We start from the raw sequence: 24,423 nt of genomic DNA, 5'->3' as shown, positions 1-24,423 counted from the left end.
AGGGATTACATGTGCGCACTTCCACGCCTGGCTAATTGTTTGTATTTTTAGTAGAGACGGGGTTTCACCGTGTTGGCCAGGCTGATCTCAAACTCCTGACCTCAAGTGATCCACCCGCCTTGGTCTCCCAAAGTGCTAGGATTACAGGCATAAGCCACTGCTCCCAGCCTCAGATATCTTTCCATGTGAGTGCCTAACCAGTGGTGTGCTGAAACCAGCTCATACCAGGTTGCAATGCCAGTTGCGTGCATCTCTTCCCAACTCTGCACTCAGTGGTGTTCAATGACATCAAGTTAGTGTCTTGAAATCTGCCATGGTGGGAGTATTTACATCATCAAAATTGGCAAATGCTGGAAATCAGGAATCCCCTTCCTCCCAAAAAGCTAGTCATTAAAACATTTACCATCACTGCATCACTGCATAGAGCTCTGAGCCTTTTAAGAGAATAACAATTCATTGCATTGATATGCCATAATTTATTTAAACATTCCACAGGTTATTTCTTAAACTCATGCTCTGCTCACCTTGGGAAAATACAGAGAACAATTTGATTCACTACGAAGTGGAGCAGATAAGCAGCAGAGGAAGAAGTTTAAATCCATAGTCAATTATGCATTAATGACAGCAGGAGTTCAATTATAACACCAGTGAGTGGGGATCTAGAGAAATGAACATACATTGGCGTATTTAAATATGCTGCAATGAGGAAAAAATGTTTTCTCTAAAAAGAATTCATCCTATACAGATAGCCACCACAGAATATGGAACTGTGAAATTATAGTCCTATATTTTCAATTCACTTGCCAATTTTAGCTTTAAGAAATCTCTGTGATTCAAATAAGCAAGTAGTGGGAACCAATGTGGAAATGCAGGATCTCTGAGATGAGCAGAGGAAATTTACTCAGAAATGGAACAGGCTGTCTGTACCAAAAACAGTCGGAGCGTGACTCAGCAGAGGGAGAAAACACAGGTCATGTGGAAAAGCCAGAAATGGAAAACAGTAGGGCAGCTTTTGTTCACCACATTGCCTGACATTCTTAGCCATTATAGATACTAGACAGATCTTGTCCTGGCTTATTAAACTAATATCACATGTTCCTGGGTTTACGATGTAAGGAAAAATCAATTTTGTGCTTCATAGATAATTACAAAAAGGCCAAGAAATTGTTAACCTTAACCCATACCCCTCCTTTTAGAAAGTCTTTGACAGGCACACAATGTAAGGCTGGCCAGTCAGCAGAAGTGCAACAAAAATTGCCTGGCTGCTGCTGTCAGCTCCTCTGCTACAACAACATTGCCACACTCCATAGCAGTCCCAAGTTCATGAAGTAGACTCAGAGACCAGTTGTACAGAGTTAAGGAGAGAAGTCAGATTTAGCTGCCATGGAGTTAAGCATATTCTGTCCAGCTTATACCTAGTAATGCCTGTTTTTTTGGGCTAAATACTTCTTTGAAGCATTGATTCCTTGTCTCCTTTGCTAGCAGCTTCTACTGCTGGATCAGGTTGTTCTTGATTTATGCTGCCTGGCCACCCAAGGAAATCAGCTTAAAATTTTGCTCCTCTGAAGTTCTCCCTTCTCAAGTATCTATCTGTTTAAAAATTTTACTCTAAGAGGTTTGCTAGTCTTGACTAACTTTGTTAAATTTTTAAAGACATCTTAAATAGAATTGGTTAAAAATTTTAAGTGTTTTTATTATACAACTCTTATGTGCTTGTAATTGCAATATTAGAAAATACAGAAAAGAATAAAATACCATCTGTAATTGTACCTCTAAGTATGAGCTTTATTTAAAATGCAAATAAAGGTCTATATGATCCTTGGCCAGGCACGGTGGCTCACATCTGTAATCCCAGCACTTTGGGAGGCCAAAGCAGGCAGATCTCTTGAGCTCAGGAGTTCCAGACCAGCCTGGGCAACATGGCAAAACGCTGTCTCTACCAAAAATACAAAAATTAGCTGGGTATGGTGGTGCACGCCTGTAGTCCCAGCTACTCAGGAGGCTGAGGTGGGAGGATGGCTTGAGCCCAGGAGGCAGAGGATGCAGTGAGCCAATATCTCGCCACTGCACTCCAGCCTGGGCAATAGTGCCAGACCTTGTCTCAAAAAAAAAAAAAAAAAAAAAAATATATATATATATATATATATATATATATATATATGATCCTTAGGACTCTTTTACAAGTGACAAATAACAAAATTATAATAAAGAGTATTAAGTAAAATGTTACATCCATAGAATGTTTTGCTAACGTAATCATTAAATCCTATTCTCTTTCATGTTAATAAATGTAGTCAAACATTTCCAAACTACTGTCATGGGAATTTCTCAACTCAATATTAAATTCAGTATGTTTTATGTATTTTGCAAACAGAGCCTGGCCTGATGGTGTTAGCTACTGAGAGAGAGGAGAGGCAGCTGTAGCCCTGTTCATTTGCAGGCCTCAGATGAGTGGGCTGGGTCAGTTGCTCACATGCTAGATGGTGAAATGAAGCAGCTGATGGTCTCTTTTTCTCCTCTGCTGTAGTCAACATTGGCCTGTGCCCGAGCGTCTGCTCTCTGCTTGAATTTTAACAGCATGCTGATCCTGCTTCCCGTGTGTCGCAATCTGCTGTCCTTCCTGAGGGGCACCTGCTCAGTGAGTCCCAACCATTCCTAAGTCAACTTTCACATTAAAGAAGGAGACCCCAGACTCCTCAGTAGGACAGCCCAACACCATGCTCCTAAGAATGGAAGTTAGAAATCTCCTTTGGTAGCTAAGGGTGTGGGTAAGGGTGGGTGAGTATTGGCATGCTATGTGCAAGACATGTTGATTATGGGTTAGTGAATTTAATAAAGCTGGCTGGAGACATCTGACCATGATCACTTTACATTTGTAGTTTTGCAGCCGCACACTGAGAAAGCAATTGGATCACAACCTCACCTTCCACAAGCTGGTGGCCTATATGATCTGCCTACATACAGGTAACTCAGGCAATCCATGAATCTGCAGACTCCAGGGCATTCAGAATCTTGCTTCATTCATCCATCCATATGCACATTCAAAAAATATTTATTGAGCACTGGGCACTATTTGTCAGGCACTTTCTTGGTCTGTTTTCATGGAGCTTAAGTTCTATTCCTTTGGGAACAGAGTAAGTATAAAAAAGATCTCTCTGCAATCGAGGGTTTATTGGGCACCTTCTGTGCACTCAGCATTCTGCTAAGCACTATAATGTAGGATTCTTCTAATCTAGTGGGGCACATCTGCCATGATGTTGCTGAGATGCCTCTTAACATTTCTTTTCATCTTTCCATTTAGCTATTCACATCATTGCACACCTGTTTAACTTTGACCGCTATAGCAGAAGCCGACAGGACACAAGTGGCTCCCTTGCCTCCATTCTCTCCAGCCTATCTCATGATGAGCAAAAGGGGGGTTCTTGGCTAAATCCCATCCAGTCCCGAAACATGGTGAGTTGACTTTCTAGCAAAGCATCTGAGATCTGGTCATGAGCAGGAAGTGCACAGGTGGACATTGTGTCAGGCTGACATTTCTCCTTTCACAGACAGTGGAGTATGTGACATTCACCAGCATTGCTGGTCTCACTGGAGTGATCATGACAATAGCCTTGATTCTCATGGTAACTTCAGCTACTGAGTTCATCCGGAGGAGTTATTTTGAAGTCTTCTGGTATACTCACCACCTTTTTATCTTCTATATCCTTGGCTTAGGGATTCACGGCATTGGGTAAGATCTTCAAACCCTCATTCTCATGCCCCAGCCCCTGACCTTGCATAATTCTTTGTCCCAAACCATCCTTCTTTGTCTATTTCAGTGGAATTGTCCGGGGTCAAACAGAGGAGAGCATGAATGAGAGTCATCCTCACAAGTGTGCAGGGTCTTTTGAGATGTGGAATGATCATGACTCCCACTGTAGGCGCCCTAAGTTTGAAGGGCACCCCCCTGAGGTAAGAGCCCTATGGGCAAGGACAGACTCTTGTTAGGAGCTGTTACTGTTATTATTCTTATTATTACTCTTATTGTTATTATCATCATTATTATTAGTTCAGTCCTGTGCTGGGTCTTATGAAGGATATCCATGGGGTTCCTACCTTTAAGAAACTTCCAATATCACTGGCAACAGGCAATTACAAGGGGATCTTGAAGAGAAAAAACTAATAGTTCTTGCATATTGTGAGACCCTCTGCAAAGGTAATAATGATAGCCCACATTATTAATTGTGTTTATCATCTGCCAGCCTTGCTGCATAATATGGATTATTTCATTTATATATAGCAATAACCTATGAGATATTACTTCTTTTTTGTCTAAATTTTGAAACAAAAGGACAGGATTCCAAGAGATTAAGTAAACTGACAAGCTCTTACAGTAAGTAAGTAGTGGAGCTTGAATACAAGCCCAGGCCTTTTGGATTCCAAAGGTTTGAACTCTTGACCACTATACTGTCCCGAAGCTCAGCTGTGATATTCCAGTCAAATTCTGGGGGGAAATAAAGCATTCTTGAAGTGGGCTTTCTTTGGTGTTCTAAGAATATGCTTGGAAATTTTTGTTAGATACTGGGTGATTATGAAACTGTGTTCTAGGGAACTCAAGGTGTGCCCCAGGGTAATTCTTGCGGATATTATTATTTACCTTTGCTTGCTCACAAAATAGGTTATATTGAGGAGTAAATGGAAGGGGAAGGTTGATTTGTGGTGCCTCAAAGTACTCTGAGAATGATTAAGGTCTTTAAATCAGATTCAGGATTAGGAGCAATAGCTTAGTTCTCATCTGGAACAGGAAAAATATATAAAACAAAAAGTCTTCTAAAGTTAGCATTTTAATTCAGCAAGAAAGGGATAAATTAATAATTTTTAGCACAATAAGATCATCATCTGGGAAAAAAGCTGTATCTTCATTTCACGCCTTGCACTAAAATATGAATCGAGGATACATGAAGCAAAAAAACCATAAAAGCACTTTAAGACCACATGGGAAGTTTTTTTTTCTAATACTGAAGTGGAGGAACATGTTTCTAAATAAGATAAACCACCCTGAAGCCATAAAAGAAGAGATAATTTTGCATGGCAAAAGAAATCCCCATTGGGCCGGGCACAGTGGCTCACTCCTGTAATCCCAGCAATTTGGGAGGCTGAGGTGGGTGGATTGCTTGAGCCCAGGAGTTTGAGACCAGCCTGGGCAACATGGCAAAACCCCATCTCTACAAAAAACACAAAAATTATTGGGCATGGTGGTGTGGAGGGTGAGGTGAAAGGATTACTTGAGCCTGGGAGGTTGAGGCTGCAGTGAGCTGTAATCATGCCACTGCACTCCAACCTGGGTGACAGTGAGATCCTATGTCAAAACAAACAAACAAACAAACAAAGATTCCCATTGTAAATAAAGATAGACAAAAAATTACCAAGTAGGAAAAGTATTTACAACTCACAGGCCTTGGACTAATTTTCTAATATATAAATAACTCCTAGAAATCAATAAGAAAAAGCCTAATAACATGATAAAAAGAGATAGAAGATATGAACAGAATGATCTCAGAAATGGACATATGTCTTTATCTTAAATATATGAAATGAAGCTTAATGTTATTCATAATGGAAAAAATGCCAAATAAAACTACAAGAATCTGTTAACCTAACAGATTAGCAAAGATAAAAAAACCTGCTAATGTATGGTGTTGGCAAGAGTATGGATAAATGCTCTTATGCATTGCTGGTGAGAGTGTAAACCTATACAACTGCTTGTAGAGAGTGATTTGGCAGTAGCAATTAAGCTTTAAAACTCGACTTCCAATTTTTTCCACAAATATACTTAAATATGTGTTAAATTACATGCATTGTCATTCATTACAGCATTGTTTAATAGAAAAAAGATTGGAAACAAGTGTCCATCAATGGGGAACTACTTACATTTTGGGACTTTCATGCAGTGGAATAGTCTGCAACAAGTAAAACAAAAGAGACAGCACCATAGACACTAATAGGGACCAGTCTCTAAGATGTTAAATGTAAAAGGCAGGGCAGTGTGTATAGTCTCCTATCATTTGCATTGAAAAGATCATTTAAATGCATGTTCTCCAGAAGAATTCACAAAATAATAACATTACCTCTGGGGATCTGGAGGGGCAGGAGGATTTGCTTTTTACTGTTGTACTGTTGTACTTTCAGATTTTGTACCGTATACATATATTACCTATTCAGAAAGTAATTGTGTAATAAGATAGAGTGCTAGCTACACAAATAAAGAATAGACCACTAGCTACACTAATAAAGAAAAAAGACAGACAATCCAAAAAACACAATCAGAAATGACAAAGAGGACATTACGACTGACCCCACAGAAATTAAAAAAAAAAAAACCCTCAGAGACTATTATGAACATCTCTATGCACACAAACTAAAAAAAAAAAAAAAACCTAGAAGAAATGGATAAATTCCTGGACACATACAACCTCCTAAGACCAGACCACGAAAAAATTTAATCCCTGAGCAGACTAATATTGAGTTCCAAAACTGAATCAGTAATAAAAAAGCCTACAACCAAAAAATGCCCAGGACCAGATAGATTCACAGCCAAATTCTTCCAGATGTATCAAGAAGATCTGGTACCATTCCTACTGAAACTATTGCAAAAAAATTGAGGAGGAGGGTCTCCTTCCTAACTCACTCTATGAGGCCAGCATCATCCTGATACCAAAACGTGGCAGAGATACAACGAAAAAAGAAAACTTCAGGCCAATATCCTTGATAATCATCGATGAAAAAATCCTCAACAAAATACTGGCAAACTGAATCCAGCAGCACATCAAAAAGCTAATCCACCACAATCAAGTAGGCTTTATCCCTGGGATGCAAGTTTGGTTCAACATATGCAAATCAATAAATATGATTCATCACATAAGGAGAACTAAAGACAAAAATCATGTGATCATCTCAGTAGACACACAAAAGACTTTCAATAAAATTCAACATTCCTTCATATGAAAAACTCTCAGCAAACTAGGGATTGCAGGAACATATTTCAAAATAACAAGAGCCATCTGTGACAAACCCACAGCCAACATCATACTGAATGGGCAAAAGCTGGAGGCATTCCCCTTGAAAACTGGAACAAGACAAGGATGCACTCTCTTACCACTCCTATTTAACATAGTGCTAGAAGTCCTGGACAGAGCAATCAGGCAGGAGAAAGAAATAAAAGGCATCCAAATAGGAAGACAAAAAGTCAAACTATCCCTGTTTGCAGACAATATGATTCTATACCTAGAAAACCCCATAGTCTATGTCCAAAAGCTCCTAGATCTAATAAACAGCTTCAGCAAAGTTTCAGGATACAAAATCAATATACAAAATCAGTAGCATTGCTATACCCCAACAACACCCAAGCTGAGAGCCAAATCAAGAATGCAATCCCATTCACAATAGCCACAAAAAAATAAAATAAAATACGTAGGAATACAGCCAACCAGGGAGGTGATAGATCTCTACAATGAGAGTTACAAAACACTGCTCAAAGAAATTAGAGATGACACAAACAAATGGAAAAGCATTCCATACTAATGGATAGGAAGAATCAATATCATTAAAATGGCCCTACTGCCCAAATCAATTTACAGATTCAACGCTATTCCTACCAAACTACCAATGACATTCTTCACAGAATAAGAAGAAAAACTATTTCAAAATTCATATGAAACCAAAAAAGAGCCCAAATAGCCAAGGCAATCCTAAGCAAAAAGAACAAAGCTGGAGGCATCATGTTACCCAACTTCAAACTATACAACAAGGCTACAGCAACCAAAACAGCATAGTACTGGTATAAAAACAGACATATAGACTGATGGAACAGAATGGAGAGCCCAGAAATAATGTTGCATACCCATGACCATGTGATCTTTAACAAAGTCAACAAAAATAAGCAATGGGGAAAGGACTCTCTGTTCAATAGGTGGTGCTGGGATAACCGGCTAGCCATATGAAGAAGATTGAAACTGGACTCTTTCCTTACACCATATACAAAAACCAACTCAAAATGGATTAAAGACTTAAATGTAAAACCCCAAACTATAAACACCGTAGAAGACAACCACCCTGGAAGACAACCTAGGCAATACCATTCAGGACATAGGCCCTGGCAAAGATTTCATGATGAAGATACCAAAAGCAAATGCAACAAAAATGAAAATTGATGAATGGGATCTAATTAAACTAAAGAGCTTCTGCACAGCAAAAGCAACTATCAAGAGAGTAAACAAACAACCTACAGAATGGGAGAACATATTTGCAAACTACACATCTGACAAAGGTCTAATATCTAGCATCTATAAGGAACCTAAACAAATTAACAACAACAACAAAAAAAACAAATTATCCCATAACAAAGTGTGCAAAGTCTCAAAAAAAAAAAAAGTGGGCAAAGGACATAAAGAAACACTTTTCAAAAGAAGACACACACGCAGCCAACGAGCATATGAAAAAATGCTCAACATCACCGATCATTAGAGAAATGCAAATCCAAACCACAATGACACACCATCTCACACCAGTCAGAATGGCTATTATTAAAAAGTCAAAAAATAACAGATGCTGGTGAGGTTGCAGGGAAAAGGGAGCACTTATACAGTGCTGGTGGAAATGTAAATTAGTTCAGCCGTTGTGGAAAGCAGTGTGGTAATTCCTCAAAGAACTGAAAACAGATTACCGTTTGACCTAGCAATCCCATTACTGAGTATATACCCAAAGAAATATAAATCATTCTATGACAAAGACACATGCACTTGTGTGTTCATTGCAGCACTATTCAAAATTGCAAAGACATGGAATCCACCTAAATGCCCATCAATGGTAGACTGGATAAAGAAAATGTGGTACATATATACCATGGAATACTATGCAGCCATAAAAAATAACAAGGTCATGTCCTTTGCAGCAAGATGGATGGAGCTGGAGGCCATTATCCTAAGCAAACTAATGTAGAAACAGAAAACCAAATATCATATGTTCTCATTTATAAGTGATAGTTAAACATTGAGTACATATGCACACAAAGAAGGGAATAACACACTGGGGCCTACTTGAGAATGAAGAAAGGGTGGAGAGAGAGGATCAAAAAACTATCTAATGGGTACTAGGCTTATTACCTAGGTGATGAAATAATCTGTACACCAAACCCCTGTGACATGTAGTTTACCTCTATAACAAAACTGCACATGTACCTCTGAACCTAAAATAGAAGTTAAAAAAAAAAAGTAATTTTGGGTGGGGCACAGTGGCTCATGCCTGTAATCCCAGCAGTTTGGGAGGCTGAGGCAGGAGGATTGCTTGAGCCCAAGAGTTCGAGACCAATCTGAGCAACATAGGAAGACCTTGTCTCTACAGAATATTAAAAAATTAGCCGGGCGTGGTGGTACACGACTCTGGTTCCAGCTACATGGGAGGCTGAGATGGGAGGATCACTTGAGCCCAGGAGGTTGAGGCTGCAGTGAGCTGTGATGGCACCACTGCACTCCAGCCTGGTTGACAGAGAAAGACCCCATCTCAAAAAAAAAAAAAAGTAATTTTGGAAGGACATACTTGGGATATGTTAATAGCACATTTCGTTTCTAAAGTCAGAGGAAATTACAAGATCATAACCAGGGATCTGTATTAGTGGACTAGTAGACAAAAGGACCTTAAAGATAGGGAGCTATTGCCTTTCTGCCCGTGTACGCCACTGAAGAAGCATCGTTAAAGTCTCTCTTCTCCCTGCCATCATGTCTAAGTCAGAGTCTCCTAAAGAGCTCAAACAGCTGAGGAAGCTCTTCGTTGGAGGTTTGAGCTTTGAAACAACTGACGAGAGCCTGAGGAGCCATTATGAGCGATGAGGAATGCTCACAGACTGTGTGGTAATGATAGATCCAAACACCAAGTGCTCCAGGGGCTGTGGGTTTGTCACATACGCCACTGTGGAGGAGGCGGATGCAGCCACGAACGCAAGGCCACACAAGGTGGATGGAAGAGTTGTGGAACCAAAGAGAACTGTCTCAAGAGAAGATTCTCAAAGACCAGGTGCCCACTTAACTGTGAAAAAGATATTTGTTGGTGGCATTAAAGAAGACACTGAAGAACATCACCTAAGAGATTACTTTGAACAGTTTGGAAAAATGGAAGTGATCGAAATAATGACTGAGGCAGTGGCAAGAAAAGGGGCTTTGCCTTTGTAACCTTTGATGACCATGACTCCGTGGATAAGATTGTCATTCCGAAATACCATACTGTGAATGGCCACAACTGTGAAGTTAGGAAAGCCCTGTCAAAGCAAGAGATGGCTAGTGCTTCACCCAGCCAAAGAGGTCGAAGTGGTCGTGGAGGTGGTTTCGGTGGGAATGACAACTTTGGTTGTGGAGGAAACTTCAGTGGTCATAGTGGCTTTTGTGGTAGCCATGGTGGTGGTGGATATGGTGGCAGTGGGGATGGCTATAATGGATTTGGTAACGATGGTGGTTATCGAGGCAGCCCTGGTTACTCTGGAGGAAGCAGAGGCTATGGAAGTGGTGGACAGAGTTTTGGAAACCAGGACAGTGGCTATGGCGGGAGTGGCAGCTATGACAGCTGTAACAAGGGAGGCAGAGGCGGCTTTGGCAGTGGTAGTGGAAGCAGTTTTGGAGGTGGTGGAAGCTACAATGATTTGGGCAATTACAACAGTCAGTCTTCAAATTTGGGACCCGTGAAGGGAGGAAATTTTGGGGCAGAAGCTCTGGCCCCTATGGTGGTGGAGGCCAATACTTTGCCAAACCACCAAACCACAGTGGCTGTGGTGGTTCCAGTAGCAGCAGTAGCTATGGCAGTGGCAGAAGATGTTAATTAGGAAACAAAGCTTAGCAGGAGAGGAGAGCCAGAGAAGTGACGGGGAAGCTGCAGGTTACAACAGATTTGTGAACTCAGCCAAGCACAGTGGTGACAGGGCCTAGCTGCTACAAAGAAGACATATTTTAGACAAATATTCATGTGTATGGGCAAAAAACTTGAGGACTGTATTTGTGACTAATTGTATAACAGGTTATTTTAGTTTCTGTTCTGTGGAAAGTGTAAAGCATTCCAACAAAGGATTTTAATGTAGATTTTTTTCCTTGCACCCATGTTGTTGATTGCTAAATGTAATAGTCTGATCGTGACGCTGAATAAATGTCTTTTTTTTTTAACGTGCTGTGTAAAGTTAGTCTACTCTGAAGCCATCTTGGTAAATTTCCCCAGCAGTGTGAAGTTAGAATTCCTTCAGGGTGATGCCAGGTTCTATTTGGAATTTACATACAACCTGCTTGGGTGGAGAAGCCATTGTCTTCAGAAACCTTGGTGTAATTGAACTGATAGTCACTGTTGTGACCTGAAGTTCACCATTAAAAGGGACTACCCAAGCAAAATCATGGGATTATTGGTTATAAAAATGATTGTTGGCACATCCTATGCAATATATCTAAGTTGAATAATGGTACCAGATAAAATTATAGATGGGAATGAAGCTTGTGTATCATCCATTATCATGTGTAATCAATAAACAATTTAATTTTCTTGAAAAAAAAAGATAGGGAGCTATTTAAAGATTATTAGGAAAGCTTACTAGCTAAGATGGTTAATACCTTGTCTTATCTTGCACATCAGCTTCTGTCTTTTTCTCATCTATTACCTGAGTTAAGTTATAGTTGGCTATTTGGTATCCTTAAAACTTAGGGGTTGCTTTGGTTGGTCATGTAATACTCTAAGAGAGAGAACACCAGTTTTGCCACCTGAATGTATTGCTTTGTTTCTTCCATAAACATTTAAAAAATACTCTCTCCATATACACCCCATTTAAAAATTAGAAAAATAATATACATTTATTGTAGAAAGTTTGGAAAATACAAAAAATATTAGAAGTAAATAAAAAATTTCATAGAGTTCTATCACCTAGAGGAAATAATGTTTTTCCTTGATTGATATCATGGATGCTTTCCTTTGAAACATTTTTTTTTTGTTTTGAGACAGTCTCCCTCTGTTACTCAGGCTAGAGTGCAGTGGTGTGATCTTGGCTCACTGCAACCTCCGCCTCCTGGGTTTAAGTGATTCTTCTGCCTCAGCTTCCCAAGTAGCTGGGACCAAAGGCATGCACCACCACACCTAGCTAATTTTTGTATTTTTAGTAGAGATGGGGTTTTGCCATGTTGACCAGACTGGTCTCGAACTCCTGACCTCAGGTGATCCACCTGCCTCGGCTTCCCAAGGTGTTGGGATTACAGGCGTGAGCCACCGCACCCGGCATTGAAACATTTGTTTTAAAATAGTTGGCCAGGAGTGGTGGCTCATGCCTGTAATCCCAGCACTTTGGGAGGCTGAGGTAGGTGGATCATTTGAGGCCAGCAGTTCCAGACCAGCCTGGCCAGCATGGTGAATCCCCATCTCTACTGAAAATGCAAAATTTCGCCAGGTGTGGTGGTGCATGCCTGTAGTTTTAGCTACTTGGGAGGCTGAAGCAGGAGAGTTGCTTGAACCCAGGAGGCGGGGGTTGCAGTGAGCTGAGACTGTGTGACTGCATGGAGTGAGACTCTGTCAAAAAAAAAAAAAGAAAGAAAGAAAGGAAGGAAGGAAGGAAGGGAAAGGAAAGAAAGGAAAGAAAGAAAGAAGGAAAGAAAGAAAGAAAGAAAAAAGAAAGAAGGAAAGAAAGAGAAAGAAAGAAAATATGTGTATGGTATATATACCATTTTAATCATTTTTTAAAGTAAACATTGTGGCCATTACTTTACTCATGTATAATACTTTTTCACACCTTAATTATTTATCTTCATTTCCTAGAAGTGAAGTTCCAGGGTAAAAGAGAAGGAATGCTTTTGAGGCTATTGAGATGTACTGCTCAATTGCTCTCTGGGAAGATGTTGCCAATTTGCATTTTCACCCATGTGAAATGCATGTTCAATTTGCATGCCCACGTGAACACTCCCATTTCCCTGAATCCCAGTTAATGCATTATTACTTAAAATTGTTTTTCAATTTGAGAGACTAAAATGGTATGTTGTTTTAATATTTATTACTCTATTTCTGAGGTCAATATTTTTTTCACATTGTTATTATCCATTTCTTAAATATGTTTTTCCTCAAATTCAGCTGGGGAATTTTCTTCAAATAAGAAATAGCACTGAATTGCATAATGTTCACTCTGTTTGACTTGTCCATCTCTGCCTCTTCCTTCCCTAGAGATACTCAAGGAAGTTATTTGCTTGCACCAGCTTAAGAAACCTCACTTCACACAGTCCCAATGTATCATACTTGAGCAACTGTGCAAGAAAGGACATAATTTAGTATTGCTAGGAAGTACATTTTTAGTAGCTCCTGTGCAGGTAGAAGCAAACTGCTGCTTTGCAAAGATCTCAGGGATAGAAAATCTGCTTTATTTATTTATTTATTTATTTAATTTTGAGACAGAGTCTCACTCTGTCACCCAGGCTGGAATGCAGCGGTGCAACCTGGGCTCACTGCGACCTCCTGGGTTCAAGTGATTCTCCTTCCTCAATCTCCCGAGTGGCTGGGACTACAGGCGCCCACCACCACACTCGGCTAATTTTTGTGTTTTTAGCAGAGATGGGATTTCACCATGTTGGCCAGGCTGGTCTTGAACTCCTGACCTCAAGTGATCCACCTGCCTTGGCTTCCCAAGGTGCTGGGATTACAGGCGTGAGCCACCGTGCCTGGCCAAAAAGCTGCCTTAAAAAAAAATGTACACAAGGTAAAAAAAAATTACTATGTTAAATGTTTAAGCACTTGAGAAAGGAGGTGATGGATAAGTACTGAGTTTTATGTACCAGTAGCATCAGTCACATACTTTCCCTTTTTTGTGTTTGTTTTGTTTTTAATCATCTGCTTCTTTCTATTTCACATCTACTTTCTCTGTTGGTTTTTTAGATTTGACAAGCTGTCCTCGAAGACAGTCTTAGATTCTTAAAATTAAATCTTATTTTATTTTATTTTTTTGGAGACAGTGTCTTGCTCTGTTGCCCAGGCTGGAGTGCAGTGGCATGATCTCAGCTCACTGCAACCTCTGCTGCCTCCTGGGTTCAAGCGATTCTTATGCCTCAGCATCCCATGTGGCTGGAATTACAAGCATGCACCACCACGTGCAGCTAATTTTTTGTATTTTTAGTAGAGACAGGGTTTTGCTATGTTGCCCAGGCTGGGTCTCCAACTCCTGAGATCAGGCAGTCTGCCTGCCTCGGCCTCCTAAAGTGCTAGGATAAGCCACTGTGCCAGGCCTTAAAATTAAATTTTATATGTAATTTAAGAATAAGAATATTTACCATGTGTCCCATTTCTGTGCTTTTCTCCTGCTTCTTGGTCAGACTTGTAAATTTTCAGGAAATGGTCTGTTTTATGAATAACAGATTAGCAAACGAAACCATTGTCCTTTATTTTTCCTATTTCCATCTTCCAGATTTGGTGAAATTAGTAGCTTAAAAATGATACACATTGGAGAACTCAGTAAAGAATAAAGGATGAACTGCTACACAAATAAGTCCTAGCCAAGAAATTAATGTGTAATCTCATTCTTAACCCTGTCTCTGTGCAGTCTTGGAAGTGGATCCTTGCACCGGTCATTCTTTATATCTGTGAAAGGATCCTCCGGTTTTACCGCTCCCAGCAGAAGGTTGTGATTACCAAGGTAAAGAATATGCACTTTCCTCTTGCTGTGATAAGAGTTATCTTTTATCGGACTACAGACCTCAATTTTTATGTTGTCACCCTGAAAAGAATAAAGAGGAACTTGGAAGCTGGGCACAGTGGATGGTAGTCCCAGCACTTTGGGAGGCCGAGGAGGGCAGATCTGTTGAGGTCAGGAGTTCGAGACCAGCCTGGCCAACATGGCGAAACCCCGTCTCTAAAAAAAAAAAAAAAAAATTACCTGAGCGTGGTGGTGCCCACCTGTAATTCCAGCTACTTGGGAGGCTGAGGCAGGAGAATCACTTGAACCCGGGAGGCAGAGGTTGCAGTGAGTCGAAATAGCGCCATTGCACTCCAGCCTGGATGACAGAGAGAGGCTCTGTCTCAAAAAAAAAAAAAGAAGAACTTGGGTTTGGCATACCTCAGTTCCTCCAGCACTGGACAGAACTGGGAAAGAGGGGCTTGGCCGAAATCATCAGGATGAGTCTATGTCAGAGGTTGCAAACAGGCAGCCTGGGCCAAAGCTAGTCCACAGATATGTTTTGTTTGGTGCACACAGTGTTTGTTTATAAAGTTGAATTGGTTGCCAACATTTAAAAATCTGGATGGAAGCTTTTGTTTGACTTTTTAAAAGCTATTTCTTGCTTCTCTTGAAGAATCAGGAAACCTGATAACACTGTCATGGTTCCATATCGCAACCACTGTCTGGAGCTAAGTAGCTGCTGCCCTCTTTAGAGAGGACTTGTGTTTGTAGTTCACCACTGTCACCAGCCCTCCAGCTTCACTCATTTGCTTTATGTGCCTGTCCCTGTCGCCATTAGAGTTTGCCTTCTTTGGTCTATGTGCTTCATTCACAGGTTGTTATGCACCCATCCAAAGTTTTGGAATTGCAGATGAACAAGCGTGGCTTCAGCATGGAAGTGGGGCAGTATATCTTTGTTAATTGCCCCTCAATCTCTCTCCTGGAATGGCATCCTTTTACTTTGACCTCTGCTCCAGAGGAAGATTTCTTCTCCATTCATATCCGAGCAGCAGGGGACTGGACAGAAAATCTCATAAGGGCTTTTGAACAACAATATTCACCAATTCCCAGGTAGGTCCTTGAGACCAGGAGAGTCCCAGACCAGGATGCAGACTGGCAGAAAAGAGAAAGCAATTCTTCGTTGAACCTTAAGTTTGGTACAATAGAATAGGATTATAATAAATACGCAGAAGTCAGCCATGGGAACAACTATATTTCTGGGAGGATGTTTGAGGTTGGAGGTGGAGGGGAGTCTTCAGTTGCCCGTTATCTTCTGTCTTTGCCAGGATTGAAGTGGATGGTCCCTTTGGCACAGCCAGTGAGGATGTTTTCCAGTATGAAGTGGCTGTGCTGGTTGGAGCAGGAATTGGGGTCACCCCCTTTGCTTCTATCTTGAAATCCATCTGGTACAAATTCCAGTGTGCAGACCACAACCTCAAAACAAAAAAGGTATAATCCCGTATATCACTTTTCATCTGGCCTGAGTCTGACAAGTCTATTGCCTTCTTGGGCTAAGCTCTTTACAATTGATAAGGGAGCAACCTATCCCTGGAGTTATGAGAATAAGTGATCACTTCTCTTGGCCAGGACATCCACTTCTACAGATTTATCATAAGAACAGGGTCTTCTTTTCAATTTGGAATTTAAGATCACCCTGACCAAAGATGTTGGAAGGCTTGTTCCTAAGGAAAATTGTCAGAACTCTGAACTTTCCTGCTGCCTAAAGTTTGCGGCTCTATAAATGTGGCTTTTAAGGTCACCTAATAAGGCTATGTTCTCTCTTGCTGATTTCAGATCTATTTCTACTGGATCTGCAGGGAGACAGGTGCCTTTTCCTGGTTCAACAACCTGTTGACTTCCCTGGAACAGGAGATGGAGGAATTAGGCAAAGTGGGTTTTCTAAACTACCGTCTCTTCCTCACCGGATGGGACAACAATATTGTGAGTCCAAATAACACACTAATTCCCCTACTAAACATAAGACGAATGTCAGACAAAGGATAGTGCATATGGATTAGAAGTTATTTCTTATGATTTCCTACCTGCCCTCACACTCACACACAAGTTTAAAAGTGGTGGAAAGAAGAGGCAGCTATCAGGACTTGGTTTTTCTTTTCTTTCTTTCTTCTTCTTTTTTTTTTCTTTTTGAGACAGAGTTTCACTCTTGTTGCCCAGGCTGGAGTGCAATGGTGCGATCTTGGCTCACCACAACCTCTGCCTCCTGGGTTTAAGCAATTCTCCTGCCTTAGCCTCCCGAGTAACTGGGATTACAGGCATGCGCCACCACGCCCAGCTAATTTTGAATTTTTAATAGAGATGGGGTTTCACCATGTTGGTCAGGCTAGTCTCGAACTCCTGACCTCAGGTGATCCACCCACCTCGGCCCCCCAAAGTACTGGGATTACAGGCATGAGCCACGCGCCCAGCCTAGGACTTGGTTTTTCTAACTTTTATTCCTCTGAATCCAGGTTGGTCATGCAGCATTAAACTTTGACAAGGCCACTGACATCGTGACAGGTCTGAAACAGAAAACCTCCTTTGGGAGACCAATGTGGGACAATGAGTTTTCTACAATAGCTACCTCCCACCCCAAGTAAGTATATTTTCCTCTAGTAAGATGAGTTTGCAGGGGCCATGCGTGGTGGCTTACTGCCTGTAATCTCAGCACTTTGGGAGGCCAAGGTGGGTGGATCACCTGGGGTCAGGAGTTCGAGACCAGTCTGGCCAACTTGGCAAAACCCCGTCTCTACTAAAAATACAAAAATTAGCTAGGCGTGGTGGCACATGCCTGTAATCCCAGCTGCTTGGGAGGCTGAGGCAAGGAGAATCGCTTGAACCTGGGAGGCAGGGGTTGCAGTGAGCTGAGATCGCGCCATTGCACTCCAGCCTGGGCAACAAGAGAGAAACTCTGTCTCAAAAAAAAAAAAAAAAAAAAAAAAGATGAATGCGAAGTTAGGATTTAGGAAAGTATTACAACATGTTGAACACTCTTAAGAAAAGATCTCTGGGGCAGAAATCTTTTGTGCCATTCTTAGATTCTTGGTGAAGACTGAGGAAATTTCATCTGGGGTTTTAGAAAAATAGGGTCATGATCTTGAAATTGATGAAAAGAGGTTTTTTTGCCCCAGCAAACTCCATTCAAACAGTGAGGCAAGTGGACCCACTTCTGATCTATACTACCAAACAGACTAGAGAACTGGAGCAATTCAAATGTGTTTTTGGGGGGAGGGGACTCAATAATCTCTACTTAAAGTAACAAAGTTATTATCTAGTTTACTGGCCACCTGAGCTCAATCTTTCTGGAGGGTTTTGAGACATGTTACAGCACAAAAAACCCTGGTGCTATGAAATCAGCCATTCCAATGGGAAGGAGATGAAGCTGAGATTCCCTGAACAAGTAGGCAGGTGATGATCAATTCAATGCTACAAATATTCTTGATTACCTTTTTTTTTTTTTTTGAGATGGAGTTTCGCTCTTGTCGCCCAGGCTGGAGTGCAGTGGCACGATCTCTGCTCGCTGCAATCTCCGAATCCTGGGTTCAAGTGATTCTCCTGCCTCAGCCTCCCACGTACCTGGGATTACAGGTGCCCACCACCATGCCCAGCTAATTTTTTGTATTTTTAGTAGAGATAGTGTTTCACCACGTTGGTCAGGCTGATCTCGAACTCCTGACCTCAGGTGATCCACCTGCCTCAGCCCCCAGAAGTGCTGAGATTACAGGCATGATCCACCAAGCCCGGCCTTGGTTACCTTTTATAAGCTCAGCTCTCACCGTTCTAGAAGCTTTGGAGGTTGAAAGAGAAATAGGATATGGTTCTTGCCCTCAAGGAGCATACATTTGAATAAGAGATGCACACAATCACCTCAAAGCAGAATAATGCACTCCGTGAAAGAGGTTCATGGACGCTAGAGGGAAGAAAAGTCTATGGCCACATGGGGTGATTAGGAAAGGCTTCAGGAAGGCAGTGGCTAGAGCACTTAGTGACTCGGATTCAGATGATCCTGGGTCCTCATGCTGGTTCTCTCTTTTTTTTTTCTTTTTTCTTTTTTTTTGAGACACAGTCTTGCTTTGTCACCCAGGCTGGAGTACAATGGTTGCTCACTGCAACCTCTACCTCCTGGGTTCAAGCAGGTCTCCTGCCTCAGCCTCCCGAGTAGCTGAGATTACAAGTGCCCGCCACCACACCCAGCTAATTTTTTGTATTTTTAGTAGAGACGGGGTTTCGCCATGTTGGCCAGGCTGGTCAAGAACTCCTGACCTCAGGTGATTCACTCACCTCGGCCTCCCAAAGTGCTGGGATTACAAGCATGAGACACCATGCCCGGCCCTTATTCTGGTTCTGACACTTTCTAGTTATGAGACCTTGAACTTCTGAACCCTCTGATCTTGATTCCTCATCTGTAAGACAAGGGTCATATTAGTGAATGCCTGCTCTACTCACTTGCAGGGTTGTTATGACAATTAAGTGAGACAATATATGAAAAAATGCTTTGTAAATTTTAAAGCAGCATATAAGCATAAAAGATGCTAATTATTGTGTTGAATGTAACTGAAGTTTTGAGAGAGTATGAGGTTGTCAGGAGAGAGAGAAAGAGAGAGAGGGAGACAGACAGACTAGCAAGGGACACAGTACCAAGGAATGCTGCCTAGGTTATATGGGAAGGGAAAAAGACAAACCAGGGAAGAAATAGGAGTACACAGAGAAGTGGTGTCACAGAACCCAAGGGAGCAAATATTACAGAAGCGTGGTCAATAGTGTTGGAAGAGTAGCAGGGTCAGGAAATATTGATTTAGCTTAAGCATATTTATAGACAGAACAGGGACCAGTACATAAAATAAAATAAATACATGAAAGAGGGGAGAGGACTAAGATGGTCATAATAAAAGATGGACAATAGTATTAGCAAGGAAGTGGAGAAGCTGCAAACCTAGTACATTGCTTGTGGAAATGTGAAATGATACCACACTCGGGGAAAACTCTTTGGCAGTTCCTCAAAGTGTTAAACACAGTTTCCAGCTGGGCACGGTGGCTCAAGCCTGTAATCCCAGCACTTTGGGAGGCCAAGGCGGGTGGATCACGAGGTCAGGAGTTCAAGACCAGCCTGGCCAACATAGTGAAACTTTGTCTCTACTAAAAATAAAAAAAATTAGGCCGGGTGTGGTGGCTTATGCCTGCAATCCCAGCACTTTGGGAGGACGAGGCGGGTGGATCACGAGGTTAGGAGATCGAGACCATCCTGGCTAACACGGTGAAACGCTGTCTTTACTAAACATACAAAAAAAAATTAGCCGGGTGCGGTGGCAGGCGCCTGTAGTCCCAGCTACTCGGGAAGCTGAGGCAGGAGAATGGTGTGAACCCAGGAGGCGGAGCTTGCAGTGAGCCCAGATCGTGCCACTGCACTCCAGCCTGGGCGACAGCGAGATTCCATAAAAAAAAAAAAAAAAGGTGAAAAAAATTAGCCAGGCATGGTGGCGGGCACCTGTAATCCCAGCTACTCGGGAGGCTGAGGCAGGAGAATCGCTTGAACCCGAGAGGCGGAGGTTGCAGTGACCCCAGATCATACCGTTGTACTCCAGCCCGGGTGACAGTGCAAGACTCTGTCTCAAAAAAAAAAAAACAAAAAAAAAAACACATAGTTTCCATATGACCCAGCAATCCCACTCCTTGTTATACACCCAAGAGAAATGAAAATATGTCTACACAAAAACTTGTACATGATGTACATAGCAGCATTACTCATAATAGCCCCAAAGTGAAAACAAGCCAAGCGTCCATCAATAGATGAATGGATGAAGCAAATGTAGTATATTCACATGCTGGAATATTATTTAGCTATTAAAAAAAACAAAGTACTGAATCATGCTACAACATGGACAAATCTTGAAAACATCATGCTGAAAAACACCAGACACCAAAGGCCATGTATTGTATGATTCCACTTATGTGAAACATTCAGGATAGGCATACCCACAGAGACAGAAAGTAGATAAGTGATCGTCTTGGGTAGGACAGGGTAGTTGGGAGGAAATGAGGACTGCTAATGTGGATGGGGTTTCTTTGCGGATGATGAAAATGTTCTGGAATTAGATAGTGGTGATGGTTGCATAACTTTGCGGCTATGCTAAAAAGCACAAATTGCACACTTCAAAGGGGCGAATTTTATGGTATAGAAACCATACCATAATTAGAGTTTTAAAAAAGAGGGGGAGAGAAAGGTATGAGAGAAGGAAGAAGATGGTGAGACCCAGAGCATAGTTGGAAAGATTAGCTTTGGCAAGAAAGAACACTACCTCTCCAGTAGAAGAAATTTTGAGGTAGGGATAAGCTCACAGTGGATGGGTTTAATGGGAGCTAATACGTATGTACTTGCTATGTGCCAGACATTTTTCTAATTTATTTACATGTTCTTATTTAATCCTTAAAACAACCCTACGTGGTGAGTACTATTTTTGTCCCCATTTTGCAAGTGGGAAAGCTGAAACAGAGAGAGGTTAAGAAATTTTCCCTTGTCGGGCATTGTGGCTCACGCCTATAATCCCAGCACTTAGGGAGGCTGAGGCAGGCGGATCACTTGAGGCCAGGAGTTCGAGACCAGCCTGGCCAACATGGTGAAACCCCGTCTCTAATAAAAATACAAAATTTAGCTGGGCATGCTGGTGCGTGCCTGTAGTCCCAGCTACTCAGGAGGCTGAGGCAGGAAAATTGCTTGAACCTGGGAGGTGGAGGTTGCAGTGAACCGAGATCGTGCCACTGCACTCCAGCCTGGGGGACAGAGCAAGACTCCATCTCAAAAAAAAAAAAAAAAAGAAAGAAAAGAAAAGAAAAAAGAAAAAAGAAATGTGCCCAAAGTCCCACAGGTGGGATAAATGTCAGACCTGAGATTTGAGCCCAGACAACCCAGACTGGCTGCACAGTCTGGCACTTAGCCACTGCACTGTCCTATGTCTCTCATCTGTGTTCTCAAAACAGGGAAGGCTGAGTGCTGAGAGTGTTAAGGGCTGAGAGCATATTTGGGGTTTGTGTGCAGAAAAGGTTAAAAAACTACCATGAAGAACGTGGGAGTTAACAACCGAATTTTTATTCAAGGTTCTTGGAAGTAGTAGAGGCCTAACAGAGGCAGTTTCTCCATTCTATCATTGCTGCATTCTAGCCCTTGCTATTGTTCTGTTCCTACAGGTCTGTAGTGGGAGTTTTCTTATGTGGCCCTCAGACTTTGGCAAAGAGCCTGCACAAATGCTGTCACCGATATTCCAGTCTGGATCCTAGAAAGGTTCAATTCTACTTCAACAAAGAAAATTTTTGAGTTATAGGAATAAGGACGGTAATCTGCATTTTGTCTCTCCTTTGTATCTTCAGTAATTTACTTGGTCTGGTCAGGTTTGAGCAGTCACTTTAGGATAAGAATGTGCCTCTCAAGCCTTGACTCCCTGGTATTCTTTTTTTGATTGCATTCAACTTCGTTACCTGAGCTTCAGCAACTTAAGAACTTCTGAAGTTCCTAAAGTTCTGAAGTTCTTAAAGCCCCTGGATCCTTTCTTGGAAAAATAACTGTAAATCTTTCTGGACAGCCATGACTGCAGCAAGGCTTGATAGCAGAGGTTTGGTTGTTGAGAGTTATACAACTAATCCCAGGTGATTTTATCAATTCCAGTGTTACCATCTCCTGAGTTTTGGTTTGTAATCTTTTGTCCCTCCCATCCCCACAGAAGATTTCTAAGTAGGGTGACTTTTTAAATAAAAATTTATTGAATAATTAATGACAAAACATAACAATAAACATAAATAATAAACAAAATTACCAAGAACCCCATCCCCATATAACACCAACAGTGTACATTTTTACTGTCACTTTTGATATGGTCTTCTCCAGTGTGAACAGCAATTTATTCTTATTTTTGCTCATCAAAAAATAAAGGATTTTCTTCTTTGCTTGATGAATGAGTCTTTTGTTACTTCTTTTTGGGCTCTCCATTTGGGAAAGAAAATCTAGAAAGTATGCTAATTGTAATTGAAATTGTATTATAATTGCAAGTCAGCTATACTGTCATCTTGTATTATTCTGTTAAAAGCGATTGTGAAAACTTGAACTCCATGTTAGCATGACTTATTTAGTCAAGAGGAGCTCTTTATCACTATTAAGGGAGTTTATTAATGTCTAGTTTAAAAAATAACAATTTATAATTTTCATAGATTTTTGTGGACTCCTACCTATATCGCTAAGGAATCATTCAGCTAATAACATAAGCAAAATGCCTTCATTCTCTATCAGAATGCTTTTTATTTCTGCCATCTACCCAACCTCGGCCTACAAGGACCACACTGGCTCTGGGATGTTAGTCGTCACAGTGAATCACTAGAAGGAGAGAAGGCCAGGGCTCTTAAGAGAGAAACCTCACACTTCATTGTGCCCAGACAATTCAACTCATTATAGATTAGAAGAATGGTTCTACTGAATTAGCATTATATTATCTATTTTTTCTACCATTAAGTGACCAAGAATGAACAAATGGTTGTTTCTAATAGTTTAGGAACCTCTATGGCTTGAGGGATAAAACTGTTTTTGTTTCTTGTTTTTTTTGTCACTAGTCTGAGCACAATAAAGGTAGGTCATGAACTCATGGTGGCTAATCATGTTTCATTTATTACAACAGTAAAACAATACTGATGGTTGTTTACATAGGGAGGGATGCCACTGCTGTTGCCAATTTGTTCACCGGGATTTCAGCTAATTCAGGTTTAATAAGGCTTTGGGAAAATGCACAATGAAACCTTGAAGACATGATTCTTATTAGACAACTACTGACCAAATGACAACTTCATCTTCAATAACCTTGATTTGGAATCTTGAAACTTATAACGAGTTCCTAATGAGAAAGGCATCACTCTTGGTCTCCATGTCTAAATATATTGACACACTCACTTCGAGATATGATGGCTGCCAAAATCAATATCCCAAGGCTTGAATATTTATGGGAGTATGCATAAATTCAAGATTTATTACATTCATGGTAATGAATATAATAAATCCTATGCATAGCCAACATCCAAGTTGAACTGGGGATGAGCAGGATACACAGAAAGCTCCTCACCTGCTTTGAGCAAGTTTTTCTTGCAAAGTTGTAATATGAAATACCTTAATCAGCAAATTTCTTATAAATGTTTATATGAGTAGAAAATCCCTCAATTTCATTGTCACTCAAAAAGTTGATTATCTTTGCATTCTTTTGCTAGACATGTAAGCAATATGCTATTACATTCTCTAAGCCTATGCCAGGCTTTTAATTCACCTGACCATAATCCTAACCCAGGGGATAGGATTCCAAGAAAAATTGGCTCAAAAGTAGTTCCAGTAGAACTTTACTGATTATTAAGGCAACTCTTAACCTCTTGAGGTTTGCCTGATGGAGAGAAACCATGTTCCTCCTTAATGCCACTACAAGAGAGACGGGGTTGGGGTGGGGGGAGAGGACGAGGCAGCAGCGAGAGAGAGAGAGAAATACTAGGCAATAAGACCCATAGATTAGAGCTAATGGCACTAATTATGTTCAAACCTATCCGCAAGGAAGCAGGCAGGAGCAGACCTAATGAGCAATCTGACTGTGCTCTACATTTGGTTCACTTAAAATGAGAAGAATGTACAAGTTTTAGGGTTTTCTGTGTTTTAAGTTCCCAGAATAAACATAGTTACAGGGTAGGGCTGCAGGTTAGGGACTGCCTGGAAGATAGGATGAAATGTA

The 24,423-nt window shown here is 41.1% G+C and overlaps 1 protein-coding gene and 1 pseudogene across 3 annotated transcripts in view; both read left to right on the top strand.

The window, feature by feature from the left end:
- NOX1 (NADPH oxidase 1) overlaps positions 1–22,620 on the top strand; it is a 29,455-nt gene extending 6,835 nt beyond the window's left edge. The window contains exons 3-13 of one of the 3 annotated variants that reach the window (XM_024240799.3): positions 2,528–2,638; positions 2,880–2,964; positions 3,302–3,453; positions 3,549–3,730; positions 3,819–3,951; positions 14,570–14,662; positions 15,519–15,754; positions 15,970–16,132; positions 16,478–16,624; positions 17,152–17,276; positions 21,863–22,620. In XM_024240799.3, the coding sequence (XP_024096567.1) occupies positions 2,528–2,638; positions 2,880–2,964; positions 3,302–3,453; positions 3,549–3,730; positions 3,819–3,951; positions 14,570–14,662; positions 15,519–15,754; positions 15,970–16,132; positions 16,478–16,624; positions 17,152–17,276; positions 21,863–21,989 (1,554 nt within the window). In that variant the 3' untranslated portion in view covers positions 21,990–22,620. The remainder of the gene's footprint in view (positions 1–2,527; positions 2,639–2,879; positions 2,965–3,301; positions 3,454–3,548; positions 3,731–3,818; positions 3,952–14,569; positions 14,663–15,518; positions 15,755–15,969; positions 16,133–16,477; positions 16,625–17,151; positions 17,277–21,862) is intronic. The other 2 variants (XM_024240800.3, XM_024240801.3) reach the window with 2 other exon arrangements.
- On the top strand, positions 9,753–11,180 carry LOC112130844 (heterogeneous nuclear ribonucleoprotein A1-like; annotated as a pseudogene).
- Positions 22,621–24,423: the final 1,803 nt, after the last annotated feature.

The sequence above is a fragment of the Pongo abelii genome, chromosome X, assembly GCF_028885655.2.
Source record: "Pongo abelii isolate AG06213 chromosome X, NHGRI_mPonAbe1-v2.0_pri, whole genome shotgun sequence".
NCBI classification, from domain to species: domain Eukaryota; kingdom Metazoa; phylum Chordata; class Mammalia; order Primates; family Hominidae; genus Pongo; species Pongo abelii.
Note: the sequence above shows the minus strand (reverse complement) of the source record. Positions and strands in the feature narration are given on the sequence as shown.